This window comes from Myxocyprinus asiaticus, chromosome 25, assembly GCF_019703515.2.
Source record: "Myxocyprinus asiaticus isolate MX2 ecotype Aquarium Trade chromosome 25, UBuf_Myxa_2, whole genome shotgun sequence".
Lineage (NCBI taxonomy): Eukaryota > Metazoa > Chordata > Actinopteri > Cypriniformes > Catostomidae > Myxocyprinus > Myxocyprinus asiaticus.
In genome coordinates, this window is record NC_059368.1 from 32,343,246 (window position 1) to 32,368,056 (window position 24,811).

Genomic DNA, 24,811 nt, shown 5'->3' on the forward strand with positions numbered 1-24,811 from the left:
CTAAATGAACCGTGACTGGTTGTTTACACGTCTCAGATGCTTCACATGCAAGCAGGTGATTCTCAGCACCCTCAAGAAACAAATCAGCCAAACAGGAAAATTTATCAGCCAATGCCGATTATTAAAAAAATTCTGAATATCGGCCGATTTATCGATCACTAATTGTAAGTGCCTCACTGTAACCTCGATTTTATTTTTATTTTTTTAATAGAAAAGGACGAGTCAAAATTAATTTTTCTGGCAATCAATGTTATACCACAAATGCTGTCGATTGAGCTGAACTTGTATTGAACCCAGAATATATATACACATATACATATACATATATATATATACACATACGCACACACACACACAATATTTTTATATATTAAAAAATATTGAAATTATTGAAAATATTTTATTTGATTCATTTTCTCAGTTTGAAGAAAATTTTCTTAGGAATTCATTAAATTGTGATTTCTCATTCAGAAACGCAAGACAAAAAACGTTCTTGTAACATGAAATGTGAAGAAAACCAATTTACTTTTGTTTATTTTAGGCAGTTGCTTTTATGAAGCCACTACAACTAAAGCTCCAAATTCAGAGGAAACAGATACCCAATATTTTGTTGATGTCGCAGTACAGAATGTGCTGGCTTGAAACATGTCAAACAGGTTAAAATATTTCAGAGATGCAAGTACTGTATTAGTGCATTCACTCGCCGATGTATCTTGGAGACCTCTTCTCTATAAACGCAGCCATGCCCTCTTGTCTGTCCCTTGTTGGAATGAGCTGAAATACATAAAGCACATTGAAAATCAAACCAAGCAAGCATATAAGATCAAAACACTGAAATTGTACAGATACTGATGAATTTCTGCACACAACAGCTTAGATTTATCAGGCTACTGTCTGTGTCTGCCCTGTTTAAAAACAACAATATGAGACATACTATATCACGTATAGAACTACAAGCTCACCCTGGCATAACACATTCCCTCAATAGCCATTCCCGAAGAGATGTCCACCTCAGCGCCTCGATTCACGGCTACTTTAGCCATCCGTACGGCAATCGGGGCCTGGAGGAGGGAGGAAAATAAACAAATTAATCTTCAGATCATAGTAATCATTTTGAAATCATAAATGTAATTGATGTAAAAAAAAAATAATGGCACAGCTCTGGAGGTATCATTCATGTCTGTAGCACAAACGGTGCAGGACAAGTTATGCCCCAAAGTTTATTACTTACTGTTAAAGGTTTGTTCAAATCCCTTACCCAAATATGAGCAATAGAGAGAGTTTTGTTTGCCTTAGCAAGCACCAGCAATGAATCAGAACATTTTAATTGAGCTTCAGTTTGACCATAGTACAGGCCTCTGTTTACTATTGTTATCCATCACTGCAACTGTAAAATTACCACTTTATTTGTCTAAGACACATAGTCATGACAGTTAAGTCAGGTGGTCAGAAGTGCTGACAGAAGTTATTATGGCTTGTCACACGTCAGTGTTGTGCTCACACTGACCTAAATAATCGTACTTCATTTAAATCTAATTTTATAACTTGTCAATCACTGTGAAAACCGGAAAAGCAGGATGCTCTTGGGCTCACGAGTGAGTTTAGTACAGCTGCCAGTGACGGATGATTCAGGTTCCAGAAACTTACAGTACATGCGGAGTCATAATGACGATGATTTGCTAGATATTTTCGCATTCACTACTACATTCTTTTAAACCAACCAGTTAAAATGTCACGTGCTCAATTACGCACTTTGACGTTATTTGTTTATTGAGTTAATTGTGCACTCTGGACACTGGAGGGCCTGAGGAAAGATTGTGAATGCACATTAAGCCAGGTCTGTCTGGAGGCCATACATATTCATGGCCAGCCTGACATCTTGAGTCATGATGGGAAAGGCTCTCTGTGACAGCACAGTGTCAGATGATGCAAATGGGTTTCAGTACAAGTACACACAGTGGTATGGGATATATATATATATATGTATGTATATATTAGGGGTGTAACGGTACATGTATTCGTCCCGAACCGTCACGGTACTGACGTCACGGTTCGGTGCATGCAGTCAGACGCATCCGAGTCAGTCACAGGCGATCCACACTCCAATCCAGAAGGGGGCGCGCGTGATAATGCAACGCTGTTTGCTAACCACCACAACAGGAAAAAGAGCAGAAGAAGAGACCATCTACGCACTAATCCAAAACAAGAATGGCTTCTCCTAATGCACAAGTTTTATTTTTCATTATTCTATTTATTTTGTACTTTTATAATACAAGAGATGATTTTCAGTTTTGTAGCTGATTGTGACCAAATACCTTTTGTTGTTTATCAACCCTACAAAAAAATATGGCCTATGCAAGAGTGCATTCTGTTTACTGCCTAGTGCTTATTACACTAAAGGAGGCTGTCATTGTATACCTTGGCACAGCATTTGGACATTGCCATATAAATGTTATTTCTAATAAATTAAAAGGAATAATTTACAAAATTATTCATAGATGTTATCCTAAAACAAAAAGCTTATAAAAACAAAAATGTTAAAGCTTTTCAAATACATGTAACTGCCATAAAATTATATAGCACTTTTTTTATCCCAGTATTATTATTTTTATTATTATTACTATTATTATTATTATTTTTTTTTTTACATATATGTTCAATTTATGTTTTAGTTGTTGTTGTTATTCTCGGTTTCACATACTCTGAACTGTACCACAATGCCTTATATTTACATTGTACTTGTCTGTAATTTAACTAAATAAAAAAATAAAGGAGGCTGTACTGTACCAACTACCTCAGGGGGTACTAAATGCCACTAGGTGGAACAAACTGTAATTTGCCCAAAATAAATGAAAAGAAACCTAGCATTTGGGATTTGTTGCTTTTTCCTGTTGTACTTACTCGTATCAAACCGTGACCCCAAAACCGAGGTACGTACCAAACCGTGACTTCTGTGTACCATTACACGCCTAATATATATATATATATATATATATATATATATATATATATATATATATACACACAGATGTGCTCAAAAGTTTGCATAAACTAGCAGAAATTGTGAAATGCTGGCATTGATTTTGAAAATATGACTGATCATGCAAAAAAAAAAAAAACTGTCTTTTATTTAAGGATAGTGATCATATGAAGCCATTTATTATCACATAGTTGTTTGGCTCCTTTTTAAATCATAATGATAACAGAAATCACCCAAACGGCCCAGATCAAAAGTTTACATACCCTTGAATGTTTGGCCTTGATACAGACACACAAGGTGACACACACAGGTTTAAATGGCAATTAAAGGTTAATTTCCCACACCTGTGGCTTTTTAAATTGCAATTAGTGTCTGTGTATAAATAGTCAATGAGTTTGTTAGCTCTCACGTGGATGCACTGAGCAGGCTAGATACTGAGCCATGGGGAGCAGAAAAGAACTGTCAAAAGACCTGCGTAACAAGGTAATGGAACTTTATAAAGATGGAAAAGGATATAAGAAGACATCCAAAGCCTTGAAAATGCCAGTCAGTACTGTACAATCACTTATTAAGAAGTGGAAAATTCGGGGATCTCTTGATACCAAGCCAAGGTCAGGTAGACCAAGAAAGATTTCAGCCACAACTGCCAGAAGAATTGTTCAGGATACAAAGAAAAACCCACAGGTAACCTCAGGAGAAATATAGGCTGCTCTGGAAAAAGACAGTGTGGTTGTTTCAAGGAGCACAATACGACAATACTTGAACAAAAATGAGCTGCATTGTCGAGTTGCCAGAAAGAAGCCTTTACTGCGCCAATGCCACAAAAAAGCCCGGTTGCAATATGCCCGACAACACCTTGACATGCCTCACAGCTTCTGGCACACTGTAATTTGGAGTGACGAGACCAAAATAGAGCTTTATGGTCACAACCATAAGTGCTATGTTTGGAGAGGGGTCAACAAGGCCTATAGTGAAAAGAATACCATACCCACTGTGAAGCATGGTGGTGGCTCACTGATGTTTTGGGGGTGTTTGAGCTCTAAAGCACGGGGAATCTTGTGAAAATTGATGGCAAGATGAATGCAGCATGTTATCAGAAAATACTGGCAGACAATTAACATTCTTCTGCATGAAAGCTGCGCATGGGACGCTCTTGGACTTTCCAGCACGACAATGACCCTAAGCACAAGGCCAAGTTGACCCTTCAGTGGTTACAGCAGAAAAAGGTGAAGGTTTTGGAGTGGCCATCACAGTCTCCTGACCTTAATATCATCGAGCCACACTGGGGAGATCTCAAACGTGCGGTTCATGCAAGACGGCCAAAGACTTTGCATGACCTGGAGGCATTTTGCAAAGACGAATGGGCAGCTATACCACCTGCAAAAATTTGGGGCCTCATAGACAACTATTACAAAAGACTGCACGCTGTCATTGATGCTAAAGGGGGCAATACACAGTATTAAGAACTAAGGGTATTCAGACTTTTGAACAGGGGTCATTTCATTTTTTTCTTTGTTGCCATGTTTTGTTTTATGATTGTGCCATTCTGTTATAACCTACAGTTGAATGTGAATCCCATAAGAAATAAAAGAAATGTGTTTTGCCTGCTCACTCATATTTTCTTTAAAAATGGTACATACAGGTGCATCTCAATAAATTAGAATGTTGTGGAAAAGTTCATTTATTTCAGTAATTCAACTCAAATTGTGAAACTCGTGTATTAAATAAATTCAGTGCACACAGACTGAAGTAGTTTAAGTCTTTGGTTCTTTTAATTGTGATGATTTTGGCTCACATTTAACAAAAACCCACCAATTCACTATCTCAAAAAATTAGAATACATCATAAGACCAATAAAAAAAAACATTTTTAGTGAATTGTTGGCCTTCTGGAAAGTGTTAATTTACTGTATATGTACTCAATACTTGGTAGGGGCTCCTTTTGCTTTAATTACTGCCTCAATTTGGCGTGGCATGGAGGTGATAAGTTTGTGGCACTGCCGAGGTGGTATGGAGGCCCAGGTTTCTTTGACAGTGGCCTTCAGCTCATCTGCATTTTTTGGTCTCTTGTTTCTCATTTTCCTCTTGACAATACTCCATAGATTCTCTATGGGGTTCAGGTCTGGTGAGTTTGCTGGCCAGTCAAGCACACCAACACCATGGTCATTTAACCAACTTTTGGTGCTTTTGGCAGTGTGGGCAGGTGCCAAATCCTGCTGGAAAATGAAATCGGCATCTTTAAAAAGCTGGTCAGCAGAAGGAAGCATGAAGTGCTCCAAAATTTCTTGGTAAACGGGTGCAGTGACTTTGGTTTTCAAAAAACACAATGGACCAACACCAGCAGATGACATTGCACCCCAAATCATCACAGACTGTGGAAACTTAACACTGGACTTCAAGCAACTTGGGCTATGAGCTTCTCCACCCTTCCTCCAGACTCTAGGACCTTGGTTTCCAAATGAAAAACAAAACTTGCTCTCATCTGAAAAGAGGACTTTGGACCACTGGGCAACAGTCCAGTTCTTCTTCTCCTTAGCCCAGGTAAGACGCCTCTGACATTGTCTGTGGTTCAGGAGTGGCTTAACAAGAGGAATACGACAACTGTAGCCAAATTCCTTGACACGTCTGTGTGTGGTGGCTCTTGATGCCTTGACCCCAGCCTCAGTCCATTCCTTGTGAAGTTCACCCAAATTCTTGAATTGATTTTGCTTGACAATCCTCATAAGGCTGCGGTTCTCTCGGTTGGTTGTGCATCTTTTTCTTCCACACTTTTTCCTTCCACTCAACTTTCTGTTAACATGCTTGGATACAGCACTCTGTGAACAGCCAGCTTCTTTGGCAATGAATGTTTGTGGCTTACCCTCCTTGTGAAGGGTGTCAATTATTGTCTTCTGGACAACTGTCAGATCAGCAGTCTTCCCCATGATTGTGTAGCCTAGTGAACCAAACTGAGAGACCATTTTGAAGGCTCAGGAAACCTTTGCAGGTGTTTTGAGTTGATTAGCTGATTGGCATGTCACCATATTCTAATTTTTTGAGATAGTGAATTGGTGGGTTTTTGTTAAATGTGAGCCAAAATCATCACAATTAAAAGAACCAAAGACTTAAACTACTTCAGTCTGTGTGCATTGAATTTATTTAATACATGAGTTTCACAATTTGAGTTGAATTACTGAAATAAATTAACTTTTCCACGACATTCTAATTTATTGAGATGCACCTGTATATTACCAATTCTCCAAGGGTATGCAAACTTGTAAAAGATAATTCAAAAATGAAAATGGACAAAAACTAGTGCTAAAATTAAGTGCAAGGGACATTATTTGATTTATTTAGTGATTTAATTATTAATTTAATTATTTTTTTATTTAATTAAAACCAAAGTGTGTAATTCCTGTGGAAGAAGCGGCACAAAACCTATTAATGACAGGTTTCATGAACACTCCATTGGTCAGCCAAACAGATAGTCCCGCCCTAAACTCGGGATGCTCAAATAAACTAAACGAAAGTGTCACAGACCCAGTGTTTACATTTTTCAGGGAAATCAACCTCGAATGACTTTTAACTGACTGCATATTATCAAGCTGGCATAGGAGAAAGTATTTTAACACAGAAAAATTACACAATTCAGATTTAAATGACAAAAATGCAAAATAGAATCATTTTCACTAATGGTGACTTTTGGACACAAGTGTACATGTCAAAATGACATTTATACTCAAACAAACATTGTCACTGCGCACTCCTAGCAAGATCAGGTCCCAAGGTCGAAGAACTATCACAAAAATAAGAGAACGCCTGCACTCTGAAAATGTCTCTTTAATATTTAACAATAAAAGAATCTTGATTTTCAGAGAGCAGAACTTCTTGCCCTGTAAAAATTTAATTTGCATTCGCTTTCACATAAACTCTTGGAGGGTGCTCAACATGGCAGAAGTGAGTATAATTCAATGAGACTAACAGAGACATCTGAGACATAGAGGAAGGATATGTGGATGGAGATGTCCTTCAGACACACCTGAGGCAGGATCTCTCGTGCTAGAATAAGAGCCTCTTTATGAGCCGCGTCTCCCGTCTGGTTCTGTGGCACGGAGCGGTTGACCAGTCCCAGCTCCAGAGCCTGCTCTCCCCCCACACGCCGGCCTGTAAAAATCAGCTCCTTTGCCATAGCAAAGCCGACAGTCCTGGGCAACCTCTGACTGCCTCCTGATACACACAGAGAGACAGAACAATGATATTACACTTATAGTAGCTTGCTAAATTTAAGAGATGCTAAATTTTCTTTTTACTTAGCATATACAACAGTAAAATTTAGTTTGCTGTGATATTTTTATTTGAAAGCACTGAAGCTCAAATCTACATTATGGTAGAAAATATGCCTACCAAATATTAAAAAACGTATGTGTTTTTAGGCATTGTTAGAGTTGCTCCACACATATCACTTTAAAGGTGTACTGGGTAGTGTTTTAGCTAATTGTGAAACTTTTAAACAGAAAAAAATAGTAATAGAAGAATTGTATTTTTTAACATGTTTAAAATGATGTTGACCCAACATGAGATAAAGACTCAAATTATCAGTCTGGAGAAAAACCTGCTGTATTCTACATATGGTCTTGGGCGTGCATTCATTTGCGCTGCCATGTTGAGATTACATGACCAGACAAATATTACTGCTACCAGGTGTCAAAGAACATCAAGTGTGTAGCCAGGAAATCACTTTTGGATGGACCTCAATAAAAATGGATGGGCCAAGTTTTTGCTAAACATCTGCTTAACAGAGAAGCAGCAGATTCCAACAGTTCTTTCACACATTCAGAAATGAAATGAACATTTGAAACTATTTTATAAATATAGTTGAAGTCAAAGAATGAACTCTAATGTTCTGGGTGGGTCTGGGTCTTATTTGGGTGGGCCCATGCCCAGCTAGGTCCACCCTTGGCTACGCCACTGGCGAACATAAACAGGAGTTTTACTGAGTGCACCTGTAAATATGGTGTGTAAAAAAAAAAAACCTTGGCCTCATCTAATTGCTAAATATTTTTCCAGCTCATGATAATACTTTTAGGCAAACTCCAAACATGCTTTCACATGGTTCTTTGGTGTCACCCTTTCAAACAGGTCAGTGTTATGTCGTGGAGATTTCATGAAAACCTTCATAAAAGAGTTCTAAGCCATGAACCCAAACCAACAAGCACTGAGGTGAATCACAACATTACAAATTTTAATTTGAGGCAAAAAGATAAAGGTACAAGACTGTGTACTTCACGTCTTTCATGAAGGAATGAACTGCAATCCCAGTAAGCACTATGAATGACATAATTAAAAACGATGGGTGTGAAATACTAAATTATTGATTTAAAGTTGTTGATTAAATGTAAAGAAACAAGAGCTTTCTTTTTTTTTTTTTCCCCAATTTGGAATGCCCAATTCCCAATGCACTCTAAGTCCTCGTGGTGGCGTAGTGACTCGCCTCAATCCGGGTGGCGGAGGACGAATCACAGTTGCCTCCATGTCTGAGACAGTCAAACCACGCATCTTATCACGTGGCTTGTTCAGCGTGTTACTGTGGAGACCTAGCATGTGTGGAGGTTCACGCTATTCTCCGCACAACTCACTACGCGCCCCACCTAAAGTGAGAACCACATTATGGCGACCACGAGGAGGTTACCCCATGTGAATCTACCCTCCCTAGCAACTGGGCCAAATGGTTGCTTAGGAAGCATGACTGGAGTCACTCAGCACGCCCTGGATTTGAACTTGTGACTCCAGGTGTGGTAATCAGCGTCTTTACTTGCTGAGCTACCCAGGCCCCCAAGAAACAAGAGGTTTTAATTGTATTGCAAAATATTCATATATATACAAAATTGCAAATAAATAAGTAGTTTGAGAGTGTAGGGATGATTGTGTAATTCGCTGTGTGTCATGCGAGTGGGCGGTCACTGCAGAGCTCTTTTGGTGTTCTTTCATGTAGTAGGGACATTATTTGCATGATATTCCAAAAAAGTTACAACACATTGGTGCTTAAATGGATTTTTCACCCAAAAATGAAAATTTTCTCATCATTTACTCAACCTCATGCCATCCCAGATGTGTATGACTTTCTGTCTTCTGCAGAACACAAATTAAAATTTTAGAAGCATATCTCAGCTCTGTAGGTCCATACAATTCAAGTGAATGGTGATCACACCTTTTTAGCTCAAAAAGTCACATAAAGGAAACATAGAAGTAATCCATAAGACTCCAGTAGTTAATTATATATCTTCAGAAGTGATAAAATAGGTGTGGTTGAGAAACAGATTAAAATTTAAGTCCTTTTTTACTCTAAATCACATGTCACATGTGGTGCCTGTTTGTTTCACTTTCACATCTGAAAGTGAAAGTGGAGATTTAGAGTAAAAAAGGACTTGAATTTTGATCTGTTTCACACCCACAACTATGGATTACTTTTATGTTTCCTTTATGTGATGTTTGGAGCTACAAGTGTATGGACCTGCAGAGCTGAGATATTCTTCTAAAAATCTTCTTTTGTGTTCAGCAGAAGAAAGTAAGTCATACACATCTGGGATTGCATGAGGGTGAGTAAATGATGAGAGAATTTTCATTTTTGGGTGAACTATCCCTTTAAAACTAAAAATGTCAAGGACGATTCAGTACAGGAACTGGAATTTATCAAAAATTTTTGCAAGGCACTTTATTTAGCTTCTCTCATCCAATTAAGTCTATCTGTCTTTCTGTTAACCTGTCTGTTTATGTCTAACTCTTCTGTCACCAAACTTCCATCTACCTGTCTGTCTCAGTCACTCTATCTTCACATTTTATTTTCCTCACCAGCGCCTGGGAGTAATCCTCGTGTAGTTTCAATCAGGCCCATCTGCGCAGAGTGAGCTGCAAAACACACACACACACACAAACACACACACACACACACACACACAGAGAAAGATGCTATGAGACACGCTATGAGATTCCTCACTCTATGATGTCCTGGCAGAATGACTACAAATCACATAAACCCACAGCCATGACATGCCCGGAATTTACCTGTTGTGATCCATCCCCACAAGGTCAGAACACACACTCACCCGCTGTGCGAAGGTCACATGCTAGTGCCAACTCTAAACCGCCCCCCAGAGCAAAACCATCCACCGCTGCAATGGTGGGCATGGGCAGCGCAGCTGGCATAGAAAGGGATCAGACAGGTCATAGATCACATTAACAAAGGAGAAGGCTTTAAACAGCTGGAACTCTCCTGAAACACTCAACTGAAAGCTTTCAGTGCTAACACACAGAATATTTTTAGGACATATAGACACTCATTTTCTGTGCTTTTGATTAAATGAACTGTGCTTGTCAAGAAAATGCACACAGGTTCTTTCTTGATTATAAAAACAGGATTATTTTCTTAAAATGTTTAATTGCATGTTATTTGCGCAATTTTGCATAAATTAGAGCATTCAGAGAAAATGGGTGTAAAGTATTGAGAAACTGTACTTTAAGCTTAAAGTGTGTAATTTATGCGCCAGGGTCATGTGATTCTAAAATGGCAGCCCCCATGAGGGTGCCCCTGCCTCATGTAGAATAAAACTTTTATACGGTTACTGATATGACTAGGGTCCTCATCTCATGCTCATGATTGTATACATGTTACAAAATTACAATTCATTTCTTTAGAAGTAAAACTTTTTTAATGGGGAATAAATTACTGAGTGCACCTTTAAGTAACTTGCAATCATCCATGCGATTATCTAATCAGCCAATTGTGTGGCAGCAGTGCAGTGCATAAAATCATGCAGATACAGGTCAGGAGCTTCAGTTAATGATCACATCAACCATCAGAATGGGAAAAAAAATTTATCTCAGAGATTTGGACCGTGTCATGATTGTTGGTGCCAGACGGGCTGGTTTGAGTATTTCTGTAACTGCTGATCTCCTACGATTTTCACACACAACAGTCTCTAGAATTTACTCAGAATGGTGCCAGAAACAAAAAACATCCAGTGAGGGACAGTTCTGCGGATGGAAATGCCTTGTTGATGAGAGAGGTCAACAGAGAATGGCCAGACTGGTTCGAACTGACAAAATCTACAGTAACTCAGATAACCCCTCTGTACAATTGTGGTGAGAAGAATATCATCTCAGAATGCTATTCTGAGATGCGGGTTGGTGCTGTTTTGGCGGCACAAGGGGACCTAAACAATATTAGGCAGGTGGTTTTAATGTTGTGGCTGATCGGTGTGTGTCATGATGACAATTGAAATGTGTAATTTGTACTTTGAAGGTCTCTATGAAAATGAAAGGAGTAAAAAGTAAGACTTGTCTTTAGTAATGTAGTTCTAATTGAGTAAAAGCACAAGTATTCAGTTTCATCAGTACTTGAGTAAAGTACAAATTCCCCCAAATAATAATCAAGTACAACTAGTTAAGTACTTTACACCCCCAGGAGAAAATTCACACTGAGTCAGTTTATGCATATTCATTCATCCTTCCTTCCAGTCAAAATCAGATTTACAGCTAGGAAGCAATCACCTTTTCAATATGAAAATGTCAGAACTTATTTCCTAAAATTCTTTATGACGAAGGCCCTGAGGGAGGAAGAAACGTCAAGCAAGTCTTAATCAAATAAAGTTAAAGCACAAATTTTGCTTATAGGGTCAGTGTTGCTCCTTTTTAAAGTATGTCTAAAATTCTTTATCAAAATAGTAGCATTAACTTTATTTGGAAGATCACAGTCATTACGCAATATTCATGACTATCATCATCCTCTTGTCTCACCGATGTCATTCATTAATGATCGTAGGCCATGCACAAAAAGCTCTGCTTCCGGGTTACTCATCTGCGCTCTCTCCTTAAGATCGGCCCCTGTTGACACACAAAGCTTTACAGTCTTTGCAAAAACACATTATGTTATATGTAAATATCTGAATGTTTGAGCACTCCTTTATTGGGGGCAACACACTGATATTTCCTGAACAGTAGAACATGCAGTCTTATTCATTTAAAGGTGAAACGTGTGATTTCTGTGCCACTACAGCATCACCAAACCAAACTGGAGGGGAAAGTTAATGAATAGCTTTGTTCAGGTATTGCAGACCTAGTTTTAATAGCACAACAGAGCCACAGTTTACACTTTTGAGGAAAATCAACCTATGAATGGCTTACTTATTGATCTCTTTGCACATTAAACTGGGATAGGATTTGGAGAAACTATTTTAAACATTGAAAAGTTACACATGCCAGCTTTAAAGGAGTAGTTCACCTGAAAATGAAAATTCATATCATTTACTCACCCACTCAGGCCATTCCTGATGTGTGTGACTTTTTTTCTTCTGCAAAACACAAAGGAAGATTTTTAGAAGAATATTTCAGCTCCGTAGGTCCATACAATGCAAATGAATTGTGACCAGAATTTTGCAGCTCCAAAAATCACATAAAGGCAGCATAAAAGTAATCCATATGACTCCAGTGGTTTAATTCATGTCTTCAGAAGAGATATGATAGGTGTGGGTTAGAAACAGATAAATATAAGTATTGTTTACTATAAATCTCCACTTTCACTTTTACTTTCACATTCTTCTTTTGCTTTTTGCTGATTCGCAATCTTCGTGCATATTACCACTACTGGTTGGGGCTGGTCAAAGGAGGAGGTTTATAGTAAAAAGGACTTTCTTTAAAGGTTTACCCACACCTATCATATTTCTTCTGAAGACATGGATTAAATCACTGGAGTCTTATTAGTTACTTTTATGCTGCCTTTTCTGGTCACCATTCACTTGCATTGTGAGGACCTACAGAGCTGAGATATTCTTCTAAAAATCTTCATTTGTGTTCTGCAGAAGAAATGAAGTCATACTCATCTGATAGCATGAGGCTGAGTACATTTTGGGTGAGCTATTCCTTTAAGTTAGGTAGGCAAAACTGTCTTAGGTTTTGTGCGACAGATTCTCACACTGACCTGCACAGAACACTCTGGGGACCAAACTTCTAAAGACCACCACACGAACTGCTGCGTCACGATGTAACGATGAAACCAACTCTCTCATCTGTACAGAGAGAGACAAATATAGATGCATAGAGAGAGAATGGAATATTGATTGGAGAGAGAAAGAAAAAGAAATACCAGATTTATTTTTGCCTTTGTACTCTACAGTATCTATTAAAGGCCTGACACACATTTCACCAGACATTATTTTGATAAAGCCATCAAATACAAACTTTAAAATACATTCTTCTCACTTTGTGGAAACAGAAAAAAAGGAGACTGAGAGAATATGCCAAAATGGAACATTCATAACTGAAGTATATTAAGTTAATAATATATAAAAACTATTCAGCGATTGGTTGCAGAAATAGGTTCACCCAAAAATGAAAATTCACTTGTCATTTACTCACCTTTATGTCATTCCAAACCCATATGACATTCTATTTTTTTGTAGAACACAAGAGGAGATATTTTGAAGAATGTTGACGCTGCTCTTTTTACAAACAATGAAAATTAATGGTGACTGAGGCAAACATTCCATGGAAGAAAGTCAGTCATATGGGTTTGGAAAAAATGGTGGTGAGCAAATGATGACAGAATTTCAATCTTTGGGTGAACTATCCCTTTAAGACAAATGAGAATTTGAAAAATCGGGGAGATATCAAATAGATCAAATTAAAATAAAAAGGTTACCCAGAGAAAATATTATCCATTCTGTTTATGGAATATTTTGCCAAAAACCGCGTCCTTCACAGCAATCTTCCATTCATTCCAATGGGGACTTCTGCAGAGCTTGTCAGAGCGAGCGACCGTAACTAAGGGTCTTACTTAACAAAGGGTCAATACAAGTTAAGCTCAATCGACAGCTGTTGTGGCATAATGTTGATTACCACAAAAATTAAATTTTGGCTCGTCCCTCCTTTTCTTTAAAAAAAGCAAAAATCTGGGTTACAGTGAGGCACTTACAGTGGAAGTGAATGGGGCCAATTTTTGGAGGGTTTAAAGGCAGAAATGTGAAGCTTATAATTTTATAAAAGCACATATTAATTCTTCTGTTAAAACTCATGTATTATTTGAGCTGTAAAGTTGTTTAAATTGTCATTTTCAACAGTTATTTTAGGGTTTTTACAACAAAGTTGTAAAATTGTCTATAACTTGTCAAAAAAGGTTACCGAGTGATTTTATCACACTAAAATCATGTTTACGCACATATTGTTTATGTCTTGTGGCTATACGTTTGAAACGGCGAGTATTTTAACGTTCAAAAATGTGCCCCTATTTACTTCCATTGTAAGCGCCTCACTGTAACCCAGATTATTGTTGGTAATCAACATTATGCCACAAATGCTGTCGATTGAGCTTAAATTATATTGAACCCATAAAATTCCTTAAATTTGATTTCTAGAGCCCGGAATATAGGATTAATCGTGTTATAGCAATCATTTTAATGCGTTTACATTACAGGTAGACTGATATATCGGTTTTACAGATTAATCAGTGCTGACAGTTGCTTTTTAGAACTATCGGTTATCTGCGAAAAAATCTATGCCGATAGTGTGAGGCTTCTATACAGGTTCAACAGTATAACAGCGGCCTCTAGAGGTGAAATAAAAACAATCACTGACAGCTCTTGGGAATTCGCTGTATCTAAATCTTTCATCATTTTGTATAATCACTTCAGTGCATATTTTGTTATTTTGAACAGATAATCAAGAGTTTTAAATTGAATCGAGGGCATGCAAAGAAAAATTTGACTATATGGAAATGTGCCCCGTCAGCAAGGGCGTAGCTTTGGCTTGAATACTGGGGGGGTTGGGGGGTTACAGTGTGAAGAATTTCCATGTTTCCATTGATCATGGTATAAATATTGGGGGGGGGGGTACTTGCTTCTTTTGATTATTGGGGGGGTTACCTAACCCCCCATCCCCCATGGAATCTACGCCCCTTCCCCATTAGCACATACACTGTGTCTTGCGATTAATAATAAACCACATTCCTCATTAAACCGCATCTGGTGAAATATATACAGTATATTTATACAAAACCCTTCATCTGGTGAATCTATAGGCTATTAAAAACGTAATTTGGAGGAGGAGGGCGTGGCCCACTGGCTGACAGAACTGCCGTAAGAGTTAGTCAGACCGGTGGCCTGAATCGGGCGGGGGAGGAGTGTGACAAGGAGGAGGGTGTGGCCAAGCCGTGATGGAGCACGGCCGGCGCTGATCAGCTGATTCAGCGCCGGCCATGCTCCATCACGGCCCGGCCACGCCCTCCTCCTCGTCACAACAGCCTTTTCGACCACCTTAGTTATCGGTAAAATCCACTATCAGTCGACCTCATGTTTACATGACACATACCAGATCCAAATATGACAAAAATTAATTTTCATGTGCATGTAAACATGGTCAATGTTGAGGTAATGGCAAAAAAAAAAAAGGGAGCAGAGAGGAAGAGAAAGTGAAGGGAACAGAGAGCGGAAGCGAAGTTCATTGACTAGATCTTCTGCTTCTTGCACATTTGAGGTTGATCCTTCAGGACAGGTGGTTTCCACAGGCATGCATGATGGGCGACTCACCTGACCCACAAACACACGGCCCAGAGAGTTCCGCGCCCTATCACGACACATCATCACCTCCACTATACCTAAACAGAGAAAATAGAAAGAAAGAGTGCATGACAAGGACAGAGAGAAAGAGAAAAGAGGACAGAAGAAGAGGCAGATAAAACATTTACAAAAAGGGAAGGGGAGAACAGGGGTTCAACATAGGTTTTACACACAGAGCAACTTGAGGTGCAGTAGCAGCAAACAGGCTGTTTACCTTTTTATTTATTACTTAACAATAGCTCTTTGTTAGTCTCAAACTGAAACTGTACCTGTGGTCAAGTCACCTTTTACAGTCATTCAGAAAAGGGTACGATTATCATTTTTGAATGCTAATACAAGGGCTTGTCACTGTTAACCCTTCCCTTGTCTTAGGGTCATTTTTGACCTGGAACAGGATAAGAATATGTCAAAATCCCTCATAGTTTTTGGTAGCGGAATCAAACATTGTGACTCTGTCAAGTCCATCAAAACAAACAAAATAAAAAAGAAAAATTATTTTTGTATATAATTATTTAAGACAAATTGTTCTTTCCATTGTCTTAAAGGGATAGTTCACCCAAAAATGTTGTCATGATTTATTCACCCTCATGCCATCCCAGATGTGTGATTTTCTTTTTTAGCAGAACACAAATTAAGATATTTAGAAGAATATTTCAGCTCTGTAGGTCCATGCAATGCAAGTGAATGGGTGCCAACATTTTGAAACTCCAAAAATCACATAAAGGGAGCATAAAAGTAATCCATATGACTCCAGTGGTTAAATCCATGTGTTCACACATGATATGATAGGTGTGGGTGAGAAACAGATCAATATTTAAGTCACTTTTTTGTCATAAATTCTCCTCCCTGCCCATTAGGGGGTAATATGCAAGAAGGATGTGAATCACCAAAAACAGAAGAAGGAGAATGAGTAAGTAAAAAAAAAAGGACTTAAATATTGATCGGTTTCTCACCCACACCTATCAAATTGCTTCAGAAGATTTTCATTTAACCGCTGGAGTCGTCTGGAGTACTTTTATTTTGCCCTTATGTGGATTTTGGAGCTTCAAAAACTTTGACACCCATTCACTTGCATTGTATGGACCTAAAGAGCTGAGAAATACTTCTAAAAATCTTTGATTGTGTTCAGAAGAAATAAAGTCATACACATCTGGGATGGCATGAGGGTGAGTAAATGATGAGAGAATTTTAATTTTTGGGTGACCTATCCCTTTAACAGGTCAATTTTGACAGTTCGGTAAGAACCAGTTGCGACCTTTCACCTTCTGACTATCTGAAAGTTATACAGCCTTAAATATTTTTTTGTACATCTTTGAGTCAAATTTAACCTAAAAATATTTCAAATGTTCTCAAATGCAGCCCCTAGCCCCATACTGTTCTTTAGCTCCTCCACCTGCTTCACTGGCTATTGCATTTTTCTCACAAATTGCATAATTTCCTCTCAAACAGGGTTTGTGCACACATGCATATCTCCAAAAATGCACAGAGAGAGTATTTTTTTGACCATTTTGAACAGGTAATATGTTAGTAAATAAGTTTACTAATATGATTTTATATTTTAGGGTACAATGAGGTTACAGGCCCCCCATGGTAAAAGACCTATTGCATATATTTTTTCTCCTAAAACATTAGATGGCAGAAATATCTATTACGGAACCTTCCTAAACTCCTGGGTGTGCAAAGCGAGCCCATTTTGACTGCTGGAAAATGCAATAGAGATTAATTTGTGAAATAAGCATGTCCTAAAATTGTAACTCTAAAATGTACACTGTTGATTTTCTACATGCAGAATAAATCAGAAATTGTTGTAATATAGTTAAAATATTATAAAATGCCAAACATAAGTTAATATAAATAAGACTTCTTTGGCCAATGTATGCCAAGTAAAAAAAAAAATCTAACAATTATTTAAAAGTTATGCTACTACATTAATATTCAGAATATATCATTTTTCTTCCCTATCATTATACACTTTGGGACTACAATAGAACAGATTTTCATTAAGAGGGGGTCTTTAATGCCACTGAACACAAAACAAGAATTTATGCATTTTTAATGGTTTTTAATACAAAGGACAAAAGGAGGGTGCATTTTTTTAAGACAATAGGAGGGTTAGTAAGAATTTTAACTCAAAAGTTCAAAGCTGATCTGAAGGCCATACTGTTTTGTATCCTTGTGTGAGCAACATGGGTCCTTATCATACATATGGAATGAGTAAATGATGGAAGAAGACATTCATCTGAGCGATATGAATGTATTGTGTTCCTTTCTACCAAAATGATATATCATAGCCACTATCGTGTCATAAAAGAGATATGATTTCTCCTTGGTCTCTCCTGTGTCTTGACCATAGTTATAATTACACTACCAGTATTATCTATGGCAGTTGTTTGATAGTTTCTAGATGTGTTTTCGGCTACTATTATTAATAATATATATCATAATTTGTTTAAAAAAACTATATTACTGTCAATAAATAATAAAGATGTCCAAGATTATGAAAAGAAAAATCTTTTAAAATCTCATTTTAAATTGGCCTTCATGTGTCATGTTCTTAGAAATGTAATTTTAGTTTTCACGTTGGTTTCATATAGTTTTGAAAAGAAAGAAAATGGTACAATTTTGGTATTTTCACCAAAAGTTGATTTAAAGGGATAGTTCACCCAAAAATACAAATTCTCATCATTTACTCACCATCATGCCATCCCAGATGTGTAGGACTTTCTTTCTTCTGCAGAACACAAATTAAGATTTGCAGAAGAATATTTCAGCTCTGTTGGTCCATACAATGCAAGTGAATGGTGACCAAAGGTTTGAAGCTCCAAAAAGCACATAAATGCAGCATAAAAGTAATCCATATGACTTCAGTGGTTTAATCCATGTCTTCAGAAGTACTATGATGGGTATAGTGATATTCCTTTTTTTTTTTTTACTATAAATCTCCACTTTCACTTCATTTATAGTTAAAAAGGACTTAAATATTGATATTTTTTTCACCCACTCCTATCGTATCACTTCTGAAGACATGGATTAAACCACTGGAGTCTTGCGAATTACTTTTATGCTGCCTTTATGTGCTTTTTGAGCTTCAAAATGTAAGTCACCATTCACTTGGACCAACAGAGCTGAGATAATCTTCTAAAAATCTTGTGTGTGTTCAGCAGAAGAAAGAAAGTCCTACACGTCTGGGATGGCATGAAAGTGAGTAAATGATAAGAAAACTTTCATTTTTGGGTGAACTATCCCTTTAAACTCTAAAAATATAAAGTGGTACAACCACCAATTAGAAAGCAATAACATATTTCCCTTACACATTGAAAAGCTACAGTACATGTCATGGTACGCATCTGAATTATTATTAAATAAATTAATAAATATATATTTTCAAAAAATACTTTTCCTTATTCAGTTTTGTTTTTACAAATATTTTTTTTTAATCATGAATATCATAAATGTTTCTTGGGGTTATACAATTTGACAACCTAAACTAACCTTGCCACGTCATTTAAAAAAAACTTAATTCAGAAACATTTAAAAAATAAAAAATAAATAAAATAGAAGAAAGAGGTGAGTAGTTGTATAACAAGTGTATACAATGTACAGAATGCACTTTCAATTTAATAAATAGTTCACAAAAACTGAGCATCACATCACTGACAGTGAAATGATCTAAATGGCATTACTGTAGTAATACTGTAGTAACCAAGGACTGTGGTTTTACTACAAATGCCACAGATATACAGTAAACAGTACTAGGACTGCTCTGCAAGAACTATGTTAGGTTTTCATAAGAGTTTGGTCACAACTGCTGAAGTCCCCTAATAAAAACAGTGACATGAGGCCACTTCTTTCTCAGACTGGCGTTTGTCTTGGTTCAGACTCCAGTACTTGTGTCACACCTGCAGAGCAACAAGTGACTTGTGATAATAGTCGCGTTACGGTTGTGACAAGCACCTACCGTTGTCTTCACCATCGAGTGGATTCAGACGAACTTCAGGCCGATCATCACCTCCGGGCCCATCCGTTGAGCACGAGCGGGTTTGATTCAAACTAAGCCGGGGCAACAGTCTCTTGATCGGCAGAGCAAACGCGCAACGCGTTCCCATCATCTCCACACCGGCTTTGATAAGAAATCCCTTGCTACTCATGACAACTCTTCGCAGTACACTCACGATAAATATTACGACTCTTTCACAAGCAATATGTATTTACAGTAATGTTGTTAGTTCAGAAACAAAGCGAAACCGTATAACCTGGAATTAAAACCGAGCTGTTGCTGTTAATAATAAACCAAATGGGAGATTATGTTGAAGTTTGCTCGTCTCTCGTTGCAGTGTAGTTCTTCACCTCACTTCCTCAAACTGTCAACGCTTGCAGAAATCCTCACTTTACTCCTGTTATGCAAAGTGACATTTCCCTTACCTACAATAATGGCTTGTTTGTGTGTATTATAATAGACACTTCAAGATATAGAGCAGTTGTATTAGTTTTAGTTTTAGATCCAGTTGTTAAACCGCATCTACTAGTGACGCGACAAACTAGAACACTCTTCTTTTACGCTGGCTGCGTTCGCTATCGCTCACTTGTTCACTCATTCACTACATAGGGGATATCTGTGAGTGCCCTATATCAGGCAAGGAGTGAGTGAATTGGGACGCTGGAGAGAGCGCTGGAGACGAAGCAGACTTCGTTACATATGAACTCTTATCTTACATGTAGGATAATAATAATCATAATAACAACAATACAATTACAATACTTGTTATTCTTACAAAATGGCATATACAATACATCTTCATTCTGTTTGTCATGTTTAACTCAGTATATATTTTCATAATGATTAAAATATTAATACTAAAAACTGGCAACAGTAATAAAAAAACATTTGTACAAGCGTACTTTATTGGATTATTATTATTATTATTATTATTATTTTATATCATCTTGACACTCTCCCATCCAGCATTTGTGAATGCCGAGAAGAGGTGACGTGCGCATAGCGCTCTCATGCTACTGTAATACAGTACTAAATTTATCTACCAATGTGATAAATTAATATTTGAATAATTTCTGTGCGCAGTCTTCTCACTTAATAATATCACCATAGTGAATTAGTGAAGAAAGAATCACTTTGCAGTTATTGGCAAATAAATAAATAACCATATCAAATATTTTGTCTATATTAATTATCGTTAATTGTCCAATTTAACTGTATGATTTTGGATCGCTATATTTGACTATCATTTTTAATCACGTTTTGATATGTCAAAAAGTGGAACACTGCAGCCAGCGTGAAATAAAATACTGGAAATTAAGTGAAGCTGTTAACTGGCGTCTCTCTCTCTCTCTCTCTCCCTGCACGTCAGTTCTCCCCACTTAGGATTATGGGCAAGATAGTGTCGGCGAGTGTACATTCGAAATCACGATGCATTGTGGGTAAGAATGAGTGAACAAATATAGGGAATGAGATGTAGGGAACGAATTCGGACACTACTACAAAATGGCAGACACCCAAAATAGTGCACTATATAGTGGATAGGGGGCTAGCTGTTGGCACCGGCCCTGTCCCAATACCCCCATTTGCGGTTGTGGTCTTGTCTACTTACCCACTTGTCTCAAGGGCGTAGATTCGAGGGGTTACAGTGTGAAGAATTTACATGTTTCCATTGATCATGATATAAATATTGGTGTTTTTATTACCTCCCCCCATCGCCCCTGGAATCTATGCCCCTGTGTCTTATGTATTTCCGGTGTTTGGCCACTAGTGTGCAAGTAGACATGAAGACTACAAGTGTATTGGTGACTTTTGAATGCACTGGGCCACTCGTAGACTTAACGACGTTGTTGCCGGTTGCTGGTAGCGGTGACTGTTATAGCTTACTTAAAATAATAAATAACTGAAAATCTTACCCATCTTTTCATTTATGTTTTTATTGTGTGAAAATAATTGTAGAAGTTAATTATTTTTACTCATTTTGATTTTCAATACTTTGTACATTAAAAAAAAATGTTTAACTGTAAAATTGCGTTGTCAATAACTGCTGTAAAATATGAAATATAAGCAATTTCGTTCTACTTTGTTTCTCAATACGCTGCATAAAACTTAATAAAATAAATAAATAGTGTGGATTTAGTGTGGGTTAAGTGCACTGAGATTTGGCATGTTTTAAACATGGGTCAGGCTTGAACACTTACTTCCTGTCGCGTGCACGCGCACTCAAGTGGCCAAGACCGCAAGTGTGGGTATTGGGACAGGGCCACCCTGTCGACTAATATAGCTTTGTTTAGGTGTGCAACAGGATGCCTCTCTTGCAGGTGAAGAAGATTATCAGCAGAGGGCAATGGTTAACAGTTAAAGGGATATTCCAGGTTCAATACATGTTATGCTCAATCGACAGCATTTGTGGTATATTGTTGATTACCACCAGGGCTGGATTGGTAATCTGGCATATCGGGCATTTTCCCGTTGGGCTGACGCACTTTGGGGCCGATCAGGGGCGGACTGGCCATCGGGAGAACCGGGCGGGCCGGTGGGCCACGATAAGCTGAAATGAGCCGCCGCATTATGCAGAACGGGCCACAAAACGGCGCCGCGATATGCCGAAGGGGGCAGCGATATGCAGAAAAGGACAGCGCCACCCCTGATTACCACAAAAGTTAATTTTGACTCGTCCCTCCTTTTCTTTAAAAAAAAATTAAAAAAAAGCAATACAATTCTGACTGGGTTCCAGTGAGACGCTTACAATGGAAGCGAATGGGTGCCAATTTTTAATCATTAAAATACTCACTGTTTCAAAAGTATAGCCACAAGACATAAACAATATGCATGTTAACATGATAAAATCACTTACATTTTCTGTGTGATGTTATATACAATTTTACAATTTCAACAACAATTTTACAGCTCAAATAATACATGAGTTTTAACAGGATAATTCATGTAAGTGCTTTTTTAAAATAAGCTTCACATTTCTGCCTTTTAAACCCTCCAAAAATTGGCCCCATTCACTTCCATTGTAGCGCTGCACTGTAACCTCGATTTATTCTTTTTTTTAAAGAGAAGGAGGAACGAAGGAGGATCATTTTTTTGTGGTATCGACATTATGCCACAAATGCTGTCGACTGAGCTAATCTGGCTAATGAAGTGTTGATCAGACAGCGGATGTGTACGTGTGTGTTTTAAAAACCTCATTAAATCAAAATGGGAGTTTTGTGGCTTTTAGTCCATCTGTTGGCTATGATGCCATCTCTGTGCTAATGTCCCCTTAAAAGTTGACAAAATAAGCTTTCAGTAGATATACTGCACACATTTAAAACATAATTTCTCTGATGGGAAATGGATCAAAAATATCTTGTTTGCAGAGGTGTATGCTAATTTTTGTTCATTAAAATGCTCTCTAGAATGATAATGTCTTCCTCCTATTACCACATGCCATTTGTGACAAAGTATTGGCTATTTAAAAAAAAAAAAAAATTAACAAGCCCTTTGATATGTCCTGCCCTAGCTTACTGTTTGACCTGTTTCATGTGATGTCACTCTTTGACCGTGCTGCCATGCTCGTGACCAAAATTCCTTATACCTTCAGTGTGCTGCGCTGTGGGATGTGACAAAAGCCGGCAAACTTTTAGTTTCTATTCATAGATCTTGAAAAAGTGATACTGCTGTTTACTTAGCAGAGCTAAATTTGTACTTTTATTTCAATAAAGTTATATCTTTCAAGAATCAGAATTAGCTTTAATGCTAAGTGTGCTCACATACACAAATAATTTTTTTTGGTGACAGGAGAAACAAGCAAGTGCACACAGAACATTACAGTTAAACACAGAATATAAAACAAGGTAAGAGTATAAATAGACATACAAAAAAATAATAAAAAAATAGGACATATAAGAATAGAATGGCGTACATGTGCAAGTGGTAATATATGTGCAAGGTTGGGGTATGTACAGTTATTGAATTAAATATGAGTGAATTTACAGATGTACATGACATATTTATATATTATTGCACTATGGGAGTCCTGAAGGCAGATTAATTGTTCATGTGGTAAATGGCCTGAGGGTAAAAACTGTTCTTGTGCCTGGTTGTCCTGGCACTGAGTGCTCTGTAGCGCCAGCCAGAGTGCAACAGTTTAAAAAGGGAGTGGGCAGGGTGTGTGAGGTCCAGAGTGATTCTACCTGCACGTTTCCTCACTCTGGAGACGTACAGGTCTTGGAGGGTGGGCAGGCGGGCACCAATAATCCTCTCAGCAGTCCTGACTATCCATTGTTGTTTTCTTCTGTCTGATTTGGTGGCTGAACCAAACCAGACAGTTATAGATGTACACAGTTTCAAGTGACACGGCTTCATTTCACCAAAGTCAAACAGCGACGAAGTGGGAGATCAGGGATAAAATGCTTGTTGACTTTTGCTAATTTATTCAGACGTGTCAGTTATAGGGCTGGATATTGATTCAGATTTCAATTCGATTCCGATTCACAAGCTCTCGATTTGATTCCGATTCGATTCAGTATCGATTAATTTGGGTTTATTTTAGTTATAATGTCCCTTTTGCTTACATGTAAAAGAAATTCTCTCCCAGCTAATGTTATTAATTATACAGGGGTCCTTTGAACTAGGTACATTTGGAAAATTATTTTTACTAATTACATTTTATTACTTTCTCATCATTTTGGTCACATTTTTTTTTTCAAATGAACAAATAAATGTATTCAATCAATAAATAAGATATTATATTTCATATATAATTTCTGTTACATATTTATTGTTAAATTGCATAATTTGTAATATTTACAAGTATTTACACTGATTTGTTGAATACGTGCTAAAATCGGTCCTTGTTAGCATAGATTAGCGTAACGCGGCCATTCCATAGACATTCTATGGAGGTATACTGGCGAGGAGATAGGAGGCCTTTCTTTTTGAATGGATGTCTATGGAGGAGATGCTTCACAATGCTGAATAAACCGCTTTTTTAATCATTTAATGAATTAACTGTCTGTCCGCTAATCTTCAACATGTTTTACACTAAACAATCCTTTTAGAGTGAACTATGTGTGGATTTTATTATGATAAAATTGCTTTACGGACGATTTACGGTCAGTTTACAGCTCTCTCCATTAATTTGTATAGCATCAGCAAACTGTCGTAAAATGCTAGTTGACCGTTACAGCCGTTATGCTCTCTCCAATTATAGAACCGCGAAGGTTGTTATCTCAGTACTATAAGATCTCTGTGCGCATGTTAT

At 37.6% G+C, this 24,811-nt stretch overlaps 1 protein-coding gene across 1 annotated transcript; it reads right to left on the reverse strand.

The window, feature by feature from the left end:
* Positions 1-380: 380 nt before the first annotated feature.
* Positions 381-20,120, reverse strand: LOC127416106 (enoyl-CoA hydratase domain-containing protein 2, mitochondrial-like). The gene is made up of 9 exons (XM_051655255.1): positions 19,522-20,120; positions 15,534-15,601; positions 12,932-13,019; positions 11,752-11,838; positions 10,062-10,154; positions 9,808-9,864; positions 6,998-7,185; positions 963-1,061; positions 381-774 (listed from the first exon to the last, which is right to left on the reverse strand). The coding sequence occupies exons 1-9, from the start codon at positions 19,709-19,711 to the stop codon at positions 697-699; spliced, it is 948 nt and encodes a 315-aa protein (XP_051511215.1). The 5' UTR covers positions 19,712-20,120; the 3' UTR covers positions 381-696.
* Between the last annotated feature and the right edge of the window lie 4,691 nt (positions 20,121-24,811).